Source organism: Ceratotherium simum, chromosome 15 (assembly GCF_057802395.1).
Source record: "Ceratotherium simum simum isolate JZ-2026a chromosome 15, ASM5780239v1, whole genome shotgun sequence".
Taxonomy (NCBI): domain Eukaryota; kingdom Metazoa; phylum Chordata; class Mammalia; order Perissodactyla; family Rhinocerotidae; genus Ceratotherium; species Ceratotherium simum.
Window position 1 is genome coordinate 6,374,698 of NC_141914.1, and position 14,255 is coordinate 6,388,952.

General features: G+C 45.2%; 1 protein-coding gene across 2 annotated transcripts; it reads left to right on the forward strand.

The window, feature by feature from the left end:
- The first annotated feature begins 616 nt into the window (after nt 1-616).
- Nucleotides 617-11,607, forward strand: NFKBIZ (NFKB inhibitor zeta). 2 transcript variants are annotated; one of them, XM_004439967.3, is made up of 12 exons: nt 617-1,059; nt 3,299-3,438; nt 3,946-3,976; nt 4,098-4,201; nt 4,299-5,071; nt 5,760-5,865; nt 6,225-6,371; nt 6,559-6,622; nt 6,912-7,081; nt 7,943-8,053; nt 8,182-8,349; nt 10,196-11,607. In XM_004439967.3, exons 1-12 carry the CDS (start codon nt 801-803, stop codon nt 10,247-10,249), a joined length of 2,127 nt encoding a protein of 708 aa, XP_004440024.1. In that variant the 5' UTR covers nt 617-800; the 3' UTR covers nt 10,250-11,607. The 2 variants fall into 2 exon arrangements, with proteins under 2 accessions (XP_004440024.1, XP_087295657.1); XM_087439531.1 differs by lacking the exon at nt 617-1,059 and adding an exon at nt 1,077-2,602.
- Nucleotides 11,608-14,255: the final 2,648 nt, after the last annotated feature.

Here is a 14,255-nt window from a genome sequence, read left to right on the forward strand (position 1 = left end):
AAATACAGACACACACGTACGTGTATCTGTCATTTGGCCAAGATGGCTTTGTTCCAGTATTGAAGGATACAGAGGTGACGGGCACTGCTTTTTATTCCCGGGCTGCGCCAAAAAAATTGGGTTGTCGCCTAGATTATAATTTGAGGACAGAAAAAATGGCTTCAACATCTCTTCGTTTGGGACCCTGCCGGAAGGAGCGTTGGCAAAAGCTAAGTTAGAGACAAGGTGCTCTGAGACTCTGGAGGAGCCGGGCCCTTAAGAACCTTCCAGAGCCGCCTTGGCTCCGGCCGCGCGGGCTGCGGGGCGCGCACCTGCGGGACTTCCTTCTCCGGGAGCCGGGCCCACCTGCTCGCCGCCGCCCCCTGCAGGCCGGGCCCGCGCCGGCGCCCTCGGCCCGCGCCCGGGCGGGCGGGGGGGGCGGGCTCCCCGGGCGCAGGGCAGGACCCCGCGCGGCCGGGGCGGGGCGCGGGCGGAGGGCGCATTGCCTCATCCTGTACGGTTTACGGGAAACCCGGCGCATCCGGAGGCGGGGCCGGGGGGCGGCGGGCCCTTCTCCCCGCCCCCGGCCCGGCGGCCGCTTAAATAGCCGGGCAGCCCCGGCGCGCCCGAGCCCGCGCGTCCTCCCGCCCGTCGGTGCCCGAGCCGCAGGAGCAGCGCCGCAGCAGCCGCGGTCCAGCCGAGGCCCAGCCGAGGCAGGGGCACGGCCACAGCCACAGCCGCAGCCACAGCCACAGCCACAGCCGAGGCCGCCGCGCTCCAGCCGGCGGCGCAGCAGGCGGGCGAGCGCCGAGCGCGGGAGCATGATCGTGGACAAGCTGCTGGACGACGGGCGCGGCGGAGAGGGGCTGCTGGACGCGGCCGGCGACGGCGGCCTCATGACCAGCCCGCTCAACCTGGCCTACTTCTACGGCGCGTCCCCGCCCGGCGCCTCCGCGGGGCCCTCGGCGCCCGGCTCGCCCGGCTCCGACTCCTCCGACCTGTCCTCCGCCTCGGCCGCCTCCTCCTGCGGGGCCGTCGAGTCCCGGCCGAAGGGCGGCGCCCGCGCCGAGCGCCTGCCAGGTACGCCCGCGGGGGCCTCCCGGGCGGCGCGGCGTACTCACACGGGCCGTCGTTCACCAGGCGACTGCTGGATGCCTCGCCCCGTGCTGGCGAGTGCAACTCGCTGCCCCGACCGTCTGGGAGCCGGGCGCGGTCCGGTGACTTCTGGGGGCAATGAACCGCGTTAGACCTGGTCTCTTCTCTTTTTTCTAAAAACGGCCTGATGAAGCTCTAAGTCACACACTAGCGCGAGGTTTGGCTCTGACGCAGGTGTCACTTCTTCTCGTGGCTACTTTAGTGAAAGGCTGGAGCCGCGGTGAGGGTTTGGGGGCTGTGTGCAAGGTCATGACTTATTTCTTCCTCAGGATTTGTGGAAATTTTAAGTAAAAGGACTTTAGGTTAAAGAGAAGAAACCGATGTCATCAAGGTGTAGGATGAAGGTGGACTGAAAACCAGGTCGGTTGATGCCTCTAGTTGGTGCCGTCTGTGGTGTGTGGAGGCGGCCCCGCATTCTGCGGTCTCTGTGCTGCTTTGCGTGTTCAGAATGGTGAAGTCCAATCTAGCACAGAAAGGTGGAAGGTTTCCTTTCTTGGGGTGTGAATTGCTTGGTTTCTTTTCTTAATGAACTGAGTTGCATAATTTGGGGGAAAACAGGATGCCGCCGTGGGCAGACTGAAGAACATCTAGATACTCTCAAATGCTGGAGAATCTAACCAGCGTGATCGTAAAGAACCTTCTCCAGGTGTTCCCCACTGCTAGCCACTCCTGCTTCGGTTGTCTTTTTTTTTTTCGTAATTTTTATTTATTTTTCCCCAAAGCCCCAGTAGATAGTTGTATGTCATAGCTGCACATCCTTCTAGTTGCTGTATGTGGGACACGGCATCAGCATGGTGGAAGAAGCGGTGCCTCGGTGCGCGCCCGGGATCCGAACCTGTGCCACCAGCAGCGGAGCGAGCGCATTTAATGGCTAAGCCATGGGGCTGGCCCCGGTTGTCTTTTATTTTAGAAAGTGATTTTTCATTTTCATTTTAAAAAAGTGACTTAAGCCACTCGGTTGTGTAAGATGCTCCCTGTATGTTATGTGTAGCAAATGCAAAAATTGTGTGTGTGTTTAGAACCTTTTCTCCCACATTTGGCCTTCATCTGGCTGAAACTGTTTTGCCAGTTCCTTGGTTTACCACATAGCCAGAGGGGATTTCTGAAACTGGATTTTTCTCCCTGTGACGTCGAATTATTAACTGTTGTCATTCCGGAGAGATGCTGTGTTAGATTCTGGCAAGATATCCCTAACCTTAGACATAAAACCAACTAGTTGTTCTATTTGCCCCGTGATTGAGTTGTTTCTCTTCTGTGTTTGTGATATATATGCTCAAATTATGCATTGTTTCTTGTCCCATCTTATTACTTGTTTCCGCTCTCCAGAGAGTGGCTGAATTATTCATTTCCGGACTTTTCACATGTTTACTTTGTGTTCAGCTCGTCCCAAGAGATTGTGACACAGTGGTGGTCAGAAGTGGATTGCTATCCTCATGGACTACATTCTGAAGTGTATTTTAAACTTTAAGTACGAAAAGAGATTATTTCCTTTTTACTTAGAAGGCTTATGTGAGCAATTCTAAAAACAGTCAGTGAGGGGAAATCCTGGGTGTGTGTGTTTAAGCTCAGAGAATTTCAGCGGCTTTATTGGCAGAGTTGAGGGCAGTAATAAGAAACAACTCTAAGACGTTGTCAATTGTTAGGCTTTGGTACATCGAGATCTTTGAGGAAGTTTGTTTTGTGCCTTCTTAGATGAGTGGCATTAATAGACTTTTAAATTTCTGTGTAGACATAAAGACTGTGGTTTAAAAAGCTAAAAATTCATCATTTATCTCTTGCTTCCCCAAGGTTTTTCAAAAGTCAAGTATAATTATAGATTTCTGAGAGTCAGGGTGGCGAAATCTATGATCCTGTCTTGTGGGTGGATAGCGTTGAGAGGCAGAGGGGCTTAATTTGGGTTTCTCTGTTGGCTTCAGAAACCCCTGAAGTCACATTTTTCTGAGGTTTAATTCCTTTGTGTGCCTGGTGGGGAAAGGTATCAGGCTACGTAGAACCCTTGAGGGGGGGCTGAGCACTGACATGCACGGCCACTGAGCAGAACGGGTTGGGAAGGCTTTGCAGTCTGCTGTTGCGGACTTGATACGTTAGACAGCTGTGCTTTCAGGTTATTAAGGCTTGTGTCTGTGGAGGGATTTAATCGGATATGTTGTTTTCTTTCGAACAGTTGAGCCCCATATGGGGGTTGGCAGGCAGCAGAGAGGACCCTTTCAAGGTGTTCGAGTGAAGAACTCGGTGAAGGAGCTCTTGCTGCACATCCGAAGTCATAAACAGAAGGCTTCCGGCCAAGCTGTGGATGATTTTAAGGTGGCACCTATATTTTGTTTTGGATCAAAGGGCAGGGAGGTTAGTCTGTCAGGGTCATCATGCTCTGCTGACCTGGGTCCAGTAGGTCTTGTAGACCACAGAGTCCACAGGACAGACTCTGGCTGTCTCCTGTCTTCCTATCGCTCAGCCCAGTGCTAGGCACTTGGTAGGTTCGAGTGAGAAATTTAACGAATGAATAAATGAAGGCACGTTGAGGGCAAGGAAATAAATGGGGGTCAATTGAAATGGGACATTTTGACTAGAAAGGGAAAACTCAAGTGGCCTTATTAATTTAATCTTGACCTGAGTTAACTAAGGTGAAAGGGAAAATGGGGGACGTTGCAAAGTGGAATGAAAATGAAGATAAACAATAAATATTGTTAGACTAACTCTATCAAAGGTTTATGGTGAGCTATAAAGAGTGGTAGAGATAAGTCTATTTATTGATGTCTATTAAGCAGGAAACCGTTTTATACACACTAAATTGGAAACTTTTTTTCCTTATAGACACAAGGTGTGAGCAGAGAGCAATTCACAGGTAAGAGTTACTTCTATTCATAGTATTATGGGGGCTTTAGAGTAAAATAATTTAGTGTGATTGTGGGTTAAATTTGTCAAGTAAAGTGGTCCCAGATTCCATATTCCTTTCTTTGGTGCAGAGTTGAAGAACACAGTATCATACAGTGGGAAGAGGAAAGGACCTGATTCGTTGTCTGATGGACCAGCTTGCAAACGGCCAGCTTTGTTACATCCCCAGTTTTTGGTAAGTATCTCACTATTTTCCTCTGAATACCCTTTGGAAATTATTCCTGGAATAATTTTGGAAGGGAGCATGCAACTTACCTTTTCTTCCCTTCCAGACGCCACCTCAAACACCAACGCCTGGGGAGAGCATGGAAGATGTTCACCACAGTGAATCCAAACAGGACAGCAGTGCCGATCTGCTGCAGAACATCATCAACATTAAGAACGAGTGCAGCCCGGTTTCCCTGAACACCGTCCAAGTTAGCTGGATGAGCCCTGTGGTGGTCCCTCAGAGTTCCCCCCGAGAGCAGTGTCAGGACATCCACGGAGGCCAGGTCTTCTCTCCACCTCAGAAATACCAGCCGTTCCAAGTCAGCAGCTCCCCGCACATGATGGATCAGGCTTCGCTGTACCAGTATTCTCCACAGAACCAGAACATGCAGCAGCAGCACTACACCCACAACCCAACTCTGGAATACAGTCCTTATTCCGGAACTTCCCAGTCCCCCAACTATGAACCAAACCTCTTTGATGGTCAGGAACCACAGTTCTGCCCAAACCAAGGTTTTGCATCCCTTCTAAGCAGTCATGGGGCATCTGAGAATGTTGCTGTTCCCATCCAGGCTTCCCCCAGTGTTCAGCAACAAAATGATGCCCACCTGCAGAACTTCAACATGATGCCACATGGTGCCTGCCAGGCCATGGCCGGGCATGATGCAGGCTCTGCCCCTTTAAGCACTTCACTGCCATTCCAGAACATCATGGGAAATTCAATGAACACCACACAGTTAGGGAAATCATTTTTTCAGTGGCAAGTAGAGCAGGAAGAAAGCAAATTGGCAAATATCTCTCAAGACCAGTTTCTTTCAAAGGATGCAGATGGTGACACGTGAGTATCCCTTTTGCTCATGTACCTAATTTGGTAAGCCATCCTTCTTGGATATAGTAGGCACAGGGTATACCTAGGGTGTACCAAGTTAGAGCTTAGTAAGTGGTTGGCTAATCAAGATGGCTAGTGTGGGTAGAGACTGCTCTTCAATGATAGCTAATATTTCAAGAAAGCTTCTTTTTTTTCTGGCTGAAAAATTACCTGTTCTAAATTAATAAAAAAAAAAAATGTGTGTCTTCTTTGAATAATTGGTTTTGAAAGACCAGCATAGACTGTCTGTAGGGCAAAGTAGGTCATGATTAGTTGACCATGATCACTTGTGAGTTGATTTGTAGATTGAATACTAATCTGTCCTGATATCTTAGTGGCCTTGGGCAAGTTACATAACCTCTCCATGCCTCAGTTTCATGATATTACCTTCCTCATAGGGTTTTTGTGAATATTAAAAATAGTAGATTTAAAGCAATCAGCATGGTGCTTGGCCGCCTTCCTATTTCTGGTAGCCTGACTCGTCTGTTGCAACTCAGATGTGTTATCAACTTAGCAGAAAAGACAAATTATGCTCTGTGAGGTTTCACTTGAGTGTACCAGCATATCAAGAAAGGGGCTAAAGGAAGAATATTTTTTAAAAAAGATGAACTTAGTGAAATCGGAAGTAATTCACCTCTTCTCCTTCCCTTGTTGCCAGGTTCCTCCATATCGCTGTTGCCCAAGGGAGAAGGGCACTTTCCTATGTCCTTGCAAGAAAGATGAATGCACTTCATATGCTGGATATTAAGGAGCACAATGGACAGGTGAGGGTGTGGTCACGGGGAGAGGAGGGTGACGGTCTCAGGTGTATGTGGAGGTTGTTTCAGGGCTCAAGACCAAGAGACTTGAGTTAATATTAACTTGGAGCTGTTGACTCTGGCACCATCAACCTTGAAGTTATTAACGTTAACTTTGTAGTTGTTTGACCAAAGCCTAACTGGGTATCATGAAGCCACACCTAAGCTTGTTTTAGTTTCCTTGTGTTACAGTATCTTATTGCTTATTGATAGGATTTATTTTCTCCATGTGGGTTTTCCCATCAGTCTTATTTTACGTTTATAGTCTTTGTTATGATGGTGTTATATGTTTAAAAAAAAATATTTTTTCCTCTGAATGTCCACAGAGTGCCTTCCAGGTGGCAGTGGCTGCTAACCAGCACCTCATCGTGCAGGATCTAGTGAACCTCGGGGCCCAGGTGAACACCACCGACTGCTGGGGCAGAACCCCTCTGCACGTCTGTGCAGAGAAGGGCCACTCGCAGGTGCTGCAGGTGAGAGGCCGAGAGCCAGGCTTCCGGCGTCACGGGGCCGGAGAGGCGGGGCTGCACAGTAGAAGTTGGATGTAGGCTGCATGTTGCAGCCATCTCTTTTGAGTTGACTTATTCATTCCATAGAATACTGATAAGTGTTGGTGTAGCTTGTCTTCTGCTAACAGAGGTCTGTTGTTAAATTTTGTAGGCAATTCAGAAAGGAGCAGTGATGAGTAATCAGTTTGTGGATCTTGAGGCAACTAACTACGAAGGTAAGCAACTGAAGCTTTGTTGGGTGAAGAACCATTCATAGAGAGGGGCCCATTAGTTTTAAGGGTATTAAGGTTCATAGCAAGAAGAAAGGGAGGTAATTAAAGCTAAAATATTCTGTGGATAAAATTAGCACTGAGACCTGAGGGAGGGATTATTCGGAATGCCTTATGAGTTCTCGTGGAGCCTGTCTGTAGGTCACGTCAGAGGCCGTCCTCAAGGTTTATAATTACAGAACAACCGAAAGCCTGGCTGGGTTGCTTGACTGCTCTTGGTGATCCTTTTCTCCAGGCCTGACTCCCCTGCACTGCGCGGTGGTGGCCCACAACGCCGTGGTGCACGAGCTCCAGAGAAACCAGCAGCCCCACTCGCCTGAGGTTCAGGAGCTTTTACTGAAGAATAAGAGTCTGGTGGACACCATTAAGAGTCTGATTCAAATGGGAGCAGCAGTGGAAGCTAAGGTAAATTCACAGGAGAGTTTGGAGATTGGATGGGGGGAGGTGGTTCTAGGAAAGACCTTGTTCCCAGATATAGAAAAAACTTGTTTTCTTCTTTTTAAATTAATGGAGTGAGTAGAAATGTATGGATATTTAAGAAACTTAGGTTTTAAAAGACCATCTCATCTGCTTTCTTGATTTGCTTTTAATCTCTGGGTTATTATCCAAAAGGTCATTTAACTGTGAAATAAATTAGTCTTCCTTTGAAAGGAAAAGAAAATACTTGAAATTGATATTGTCTTTGGCTTCTGTTTTCATACTCAGATGCTAAAGGTCGTGCTTTTTGTAAGGGTTGCTTCATCGTTGAGGGATCTGGACTTAATCTGTTTTTTAAACTAGAGAATATTTTATTCTCTTCAATTTGAGGTTGATTTACTGAGTGTCTCCTGTGTACAGGGCACTGAGTTAGGGGCTCTGGGGGAAGAATGCCTAAATCATAAGCTACTTGAGTCCTTGAGGAGCTTGCTGTCTGATAGAAAAGGTGAGGGACACAGCTAACGATGTCCACAGGGTGGCCACCACGTCTGCAAACACAGGCGAATACATAATAAGTGGCTGAGTGTGTTATATCTCAGAATGTGATAAAGCAGTGTCGTCTGTGTGCCTCCATTTTATGGGCACCCTGTGTACAAGGGCAGACTGTGATAAGAGGCATACAGGCAAGTCACTAGGATTGAGAGATTCCGTCCAGTTTGCGATTAAGGAAGGCTGTGGGAGAAGGGAGCATTCGAAGTGTCTCCAAGGCTGACTCAGACATTTGGAGGCCTGATGAAAAGCGTATCCAGGGCATGTCTGATGGTCGTTTTCCCTCTCGCCTTTGACAAGGACCGTAAAAGTGGCCGCACAGCCCTGCATTTGGCAGCTGAAGAAGCCAATCTGGAGCTCATTCGCCTCTTTCTGGAGCTGCCCAGTTGCCTGTCTTTTGTGAACACAAAGGTACTTTCAGAAAGCTCCGGTAACTGCACCAGAGCTGGAATGACCTTCTTTACACCTTCTTCAGGCTTTTGAGCTGCTTTCATCCAAGTCTCCCTTCCTGACGGGTGGTGTTTTGTCTCTGTTCTCAGGCCTACAACGGGAACACTGCTCTCCATGTTGCTGCCAGCCTGCAGTATCGGGTGACGCAGCTGGATGCAGTCCGCCTGTTGATGAGGAAGGGAGCTGACCCAAGTACTCGGAACCTGGAGAACGAGCAGCCAGTGCATTTGGTTCCTGATGGCCCTGTGGGGGAGCAGGTGAGGGCAACAGAAGGGAGAGCAGAGACGTTCACGTGGTCAGTAACGTAAAGGGACATGAGGTTGTGCAGGGCAGAGGCCAGCCGGTGCTCCTCAGGTGGCCTCTCTCAGTGTCTGTGTCTGCCGTGGTCATTGTAGCACTGTGGAGTCAATTGCTTTGTGTCCCAAGGAAGAGTAAGAAATTTGAGGGTTTATCCCTGGACCCCAAGTGGTCAGAGGTTGCATAGTCCTGTCTTTTCTTCCATGACACAAACTTGGGGTTAGAGTAAGTCAGAATGGTCTGAGGTTTGGAAGCGAATGAGAGAGGAGACACCAAGATTCCTGCAGACACCAAGGAGAAAGAATTTTAGTTTTGTGAGTGATGAGCCTTCAAATATTGTGGGTATTAAATGAGTCAGTATCTGCCGAGTGTCCAGGATAGTCCCAGGCATGTAGTGAGTGCTCAGTAAACATGAACTGTTAGGATTATTTCTATGTACTTACACTTAGTAAGAAATGGGAAGGTTACTTACGTAATTTAGAACCTAGAGATATTTTATACTTTAAACAAAAGTATGCTCAGCATATGGTTGTATATTATCTTTGGAGATTGACTAGTTTCACATGACTGAACGTTTGTTGATAACAAGAACTGATCTTTTAAGAACTTAAGATATTTTTGATGGAAATCTTTCCCTGGGGAAATTGAGGGTGATTGTGGCTACGGGTAGGTCATTACATACTTTGATAATCACAAAAGAAAATATATGGAATGCAAATCACAGTCCTCATCATGACCATAATGCCTCAGGAACCTGTACTGATACAGCTCTTTATAACTTAAAATGAATCCCTTGATAATTTGTAAGGAGCTTTCATGTATATTATACCACCTCACAGTTACGAAAACTTTGCAGTGTAAAAGTTCAGCTGAGAAAATGGAGGCTCACAGAGGTCCCAGGGCCAGGAGCCCGCATTAACAGTGGACGGCAGGGTCCTGAGCCAGTGTCTGCCTCTACTTCCCTGTTCGTGGGGTGCGGTCACACAGCAACGTTCGAGGGGGTTACTGAGTGTGGAGAGCCGGTTGGCTCTTCACTAAGTGTTCTCAGATTTCTCTCCTTTCTGCTTTGTGCTTTTGTGTCTGTGAGTGGGAGGAGAGTCTCTCCCTTTGCTTCTATTGTCAGACTACCGTCTTTGTGTCTCCTGGCAGTGGTTGCTTCCCCTACTCCTGTCTTCTTTCTGCTAATTTGTTGCTTTTAATCTGCTGTGGGCAGAGAGACAGATAATAACATTTGTCAGCCTGGGATCTAAAATCTACCACTAGGCTCTGAAGGAGCCCACGGGCTTCCCTGTGATCCGTCAGGTTATGTGCAGAGGCTTTAATTCTTGGATATCGTGACGGCTCTGATGGGCAGGCTATTAAGGATTTACTTGGGTGTGTAAGGTGGGTCTGGGTTCTTGTTTGTTGAGGCTGACTTCAGGAGAGGTGGGATAACATCATAGAGGTGGGATATCATCATCATAGTTACTGCCTTCTACTGAATGTTCTCACAAATAGCAGGAGTAAAGATTAGGAAAGGAATATAGGTGTTATTTAAGCTGTTGATTTTCAACTTGAGATAATTTTTAGTGGAGATGCTTTACTTCCTTGCACTGAAAGATCTTTATAGGAGATCTATAATAAACTTTAAAAGGAGTCGTAGTATTTTTTTTAAGTCACCTTAAAATCTTGACACATTGTTATATACTTACAAGTTGACAGGAGTGGTGGAGAGTATATAAGAAAGGAATGAAACTCGGAAGGAAATATGGTACTTTGACCGTAAAAAAAAATAAACCTCATGAATCCTGTTTATTTCCATTCCAGATCCGACGCATCCTGAAGGGAAAGTCCATTCAGCAGAGAGCTCCACCGTATTAGCTCCATTGACCTGGAGCCTGGTCGGCAACACTCACTGTCAGTTAGGCAGTCCTAATGTATCTGTACATAGACCATTTGCCCTGTATTGGCAAATGTAAGTTGTTTCTATGAAACAAACATATTTAGTTCACTATTATATAGTGGGTTATATTAAAAGAAAAGAAGAAAAATATCTAATTCCTCTTGGCAGATTTTAATATTTCATAGCCAGGTATCTGGGATCTAGACATCTGGATTTAATATGAATGGTAAAATTGACTTCAATTAACAGTAGCTTTTGGGTAGGAAAAGGCTTTGATTTGTGGCATAAGGCAGTGCTCATGTAGCTATTGCCAGTTTAAAAGCAGGTAAATTGTAAACTTTTTTTTAAGAAAAGTGAAAGCATTCGAAAGGAAAAAACTGAATCTGGATGTAGTGTTGAGGCTTCGTTTGGCCTGATGCATACCTGATAGTTATTGCTGGTGCTGGAAAGTGTCTAGTCATTGGACTAGATGGAAGGCATCATGGTTAAAATTTGATTTTTGCATACTGTATATAATTGTTATTTTTGTCTTTAAAAGTATTTGTACATATTTGGTCATTAACATGGCCGCATTTAAAATGTGTAAATCAATAAAGTGGAAAAGAACAAGTGAATTGTAACTATTTTTTGAAATTATGCACATTCACAAGAGTTGTCATCACCCAGCTGCCATCTCTAGATGAGAAAGATGGAGAGTTGTTCTCTAGTGGCTGACAGAGCTGTGTTTGAATTGTAAATATGCTTTTTCTCATACATTGAGGTCAGACACATTGTTTGCAGGGAATTGCATGCTCTTAAAGAAAACACCTCTTTATGGCTCACTTTCTAGAATTTATAATTTACTTTCTCTGTTGAAATTTTGTTTTACCTTTAGAGGAACAACAAAAAGTCAATATTGAAACATGTCTTACTGGTTTTCTATTGTCAAATAATGATAATGTACCATGATGTTTTATATTATCATTCAGAAGAAAAATGCTGTGTTTTTTAGTAACTTTAATCCTATTAATGTTATTTTGCTTACCTCTGGCATACGCTGAGGAGCATATTTGGCTTTGATTGCACACTAATTCATTGTAATAAATTTGATTCATTAAAAACCTTTTTTTTAAAATGAGAAGTCTCACGTGCAACTGACTGACTAATCACCTTTGTAGTTAAAATCCATTTAAAAAGATAACCTGTGGCTCGATCACACTGTTTGACCCAATATGTCTTGTGGACAAAAGTTAGTTATAGTTATTTGGTATCTGACAATATGGCTGTGACGTGAACTAGTCCGTTCACACTCATGGAGAAACTCATGCATGGTTTTAAATAAACGTTAATTCAGTAATACTAGTCGTCTTAAGGATGTGCCTTTTTTTTCCTTGTCCCTTATTTATCTTTCCCTAGTTTGAAAAAGTGCTATTAATTACTGATCTAAATACCTTTAAATTAGCTAATGTATTTTAATTTAGATTTTTTTGAGAACATGTTTCCTGGAGGTATATAACAACAAAAAACTTTGCCAAGTTCATAGAGGTTTATTATGTACTGAAAATATCATGGAAGTTAATGGCTATTGTTGATCATTTAGAAGTTTATGTGCTAAAGAAGTCATTATGACTTTATTTTTCATACTTTATTTTGTGGGAGCAGTGAACATAGGAAAAACAATTTGGAGATAACCAGGATCATTGTGAGAGGTGTAGGCCTGGGAACAGCAGTAAATGGAATCCTTTCCTTTCCCAACATGCCATTTTGACATGTGAGAACAAACACATCAACATCTCCGTCAGCATCAGTCAATTACTGCACATGTATTCTAGTTCTTATAAGCTCTTTTGAGAATCTGGTGAAAGCTATGTATCCTTTCTCTGGAAAAAGGCACTGATGCATCTGGACACAAATGCTGTCTACAATCTCGGGCTTCACAGCCACCAGGAGTCCGTGACTCGCAGGTTAAGAATCTACTGTAGTTCCATTCTGTACATCAGATATAGTTTTTCTTCTTTCATATAAATGAAATCTTGAGTTAATTTGCATTGCAAATACAACCTGATAACCAGAGCAATAGAAATCATATATCCCCATTGAACATAGAAACACAAGTTTTTCCCAAGTGAGCTTATACATTCTCTCTTAATCAGTCCCAGGTTCTCTCGTAAATAATTGAATCAGTGCTTAGCAAGCACGTGATTTTATGTGTGTGTGTGTGCAAAGCTGTATGATAAATAATGTAAGGCATTCAAGGACATAAAAGACATATTATCCTTAAGATGCGTATATGGGAGACATGGCATGCACTTATATAGATACCGTAAAAAGGGGGAAGAAATACAGAGATTCAGAAGAGGAAGAATTTATATCTGAATGGGGAGAACTAGGGAGACTTGAAGGTAGAGCATTTGAGCTGTATCTTCAGAGGAGTTGATTTGGATATTCGTAGAGGGGGAGGAGCGGGAGGTGAAAGAAACAGAAAATGACATGATCCAAGGCAGTAGTATTTTGGGGGAAGCACAGTGTAGTTTGATTAGCATCTGAGTGGCCGACAAGTTTCATTTTGTATTCCGCCTCTGACTGGTGCATTCTCACAAGTAGCTTGTTGAGAAAGGTCCTCCAGCAGTCTAGGGCTTGGCGGGAGGCGCTGCCGGGATTGGCTAGCAATATCTGCCTCAGGGGTGGGGGGTGGGGGCGCTTCATGGAATTTGTTTTAGAGAATGAGCCCACAGAAGCCAAGACTATGTGCTCATTGTTGCCACCTCAGTACTAGCACAGTGCCTGGCGCCGCGTGGTAGGAGCTTCATAAAATATCGGTTAAATGAGTGAATGAATGTAAGCTAAACAGGTTGGGATCACTGGTTCTGGGGGAAGTGGTGTTTCCAGCCAGAGCTGTATTATTAAGTACTAGTGAACTCGTGACTATCGTGTTTCTGACCTTGAGTCAGCCGTAGAATTTAACTGTGACATCGATGGTGTGTTAATGAAAATGGGCACAGTTATTCTCTTTTTTAAAAATCAAGCAGTCCCTGTTTGCAAAGGACTAACTCGAGTGCTGTAGTTTGGTATTTCACTAAGTGAAATACCCTCAAGTGTCAGAGACCGAATCTTCCAGCTCTATTTGTTAATCAAATCAGTAACATTTAATCTCATTTCTGTGTTTTTAGTTGATCAGGAGTGGAGAATTTCCTCAAACTCCTCTAACCTTTAATAAATGTCAACTTCTTAAATTCAGTACCACTGACTCCATTTTCTGATAGCAGCAGTTCTGTGTTGAATGTGATCTCAGGGAGAAGTCACCTTCAGCCACTGGCTGAGTCCTCAGTGGTCCTTCTGAGATCATGCCTGGGTATGAGCTTTTAGATTGGTTATAACCTGACGGCTGGGTTTGGGTTTTCCTGCTGGTGCCCTGGATTTGTCCCTGAGAGAAGGGGAGCACGGTCTCATTCATCATCAGAGGCCCCACACTTAGCAGAGTATCTGGCACATACAGATAGTCAATAAATACTTCTTGAATTGAATTTAGTTTTATGGATCCCTTTTTAATTTACATTTTCTCAGCATATTTTATACTTCAATGTATAAATGTTTTATCACTGATGTGGAATTTATGATTTAATCCAGCTATACTTTTATCCTTCAGCTCTACACACCAAGTCTGGTTCCACTTTATTTTCTCAGTCCCTTCACTCCACCTGTGGAGTCTGCATAGACCCAGAAACATTGCATGGATGGCCCATTTCCAGGAGGAGTAAGAGTGGATGTCACTCTCAGTATGTCCAGCTCTCCCGTGTATATTCTTTGTCCTCAGGCCCATGCTTCCTGTTCCCCTCATCACCCCATCCTCCTTGCCAATCAGCCTGAGTGGGTTTGGGAGTGAGAGTAGCCAGATAGCTCGTCTGGCTGCTGAATGCCCTAGGTTCAAGGTTTTGGTTTTTGGTGGACATCAGCGTCTTTCATGAAGCTTATTAAATGTGCAAATGCCTTGGCCCCACCCTAGCC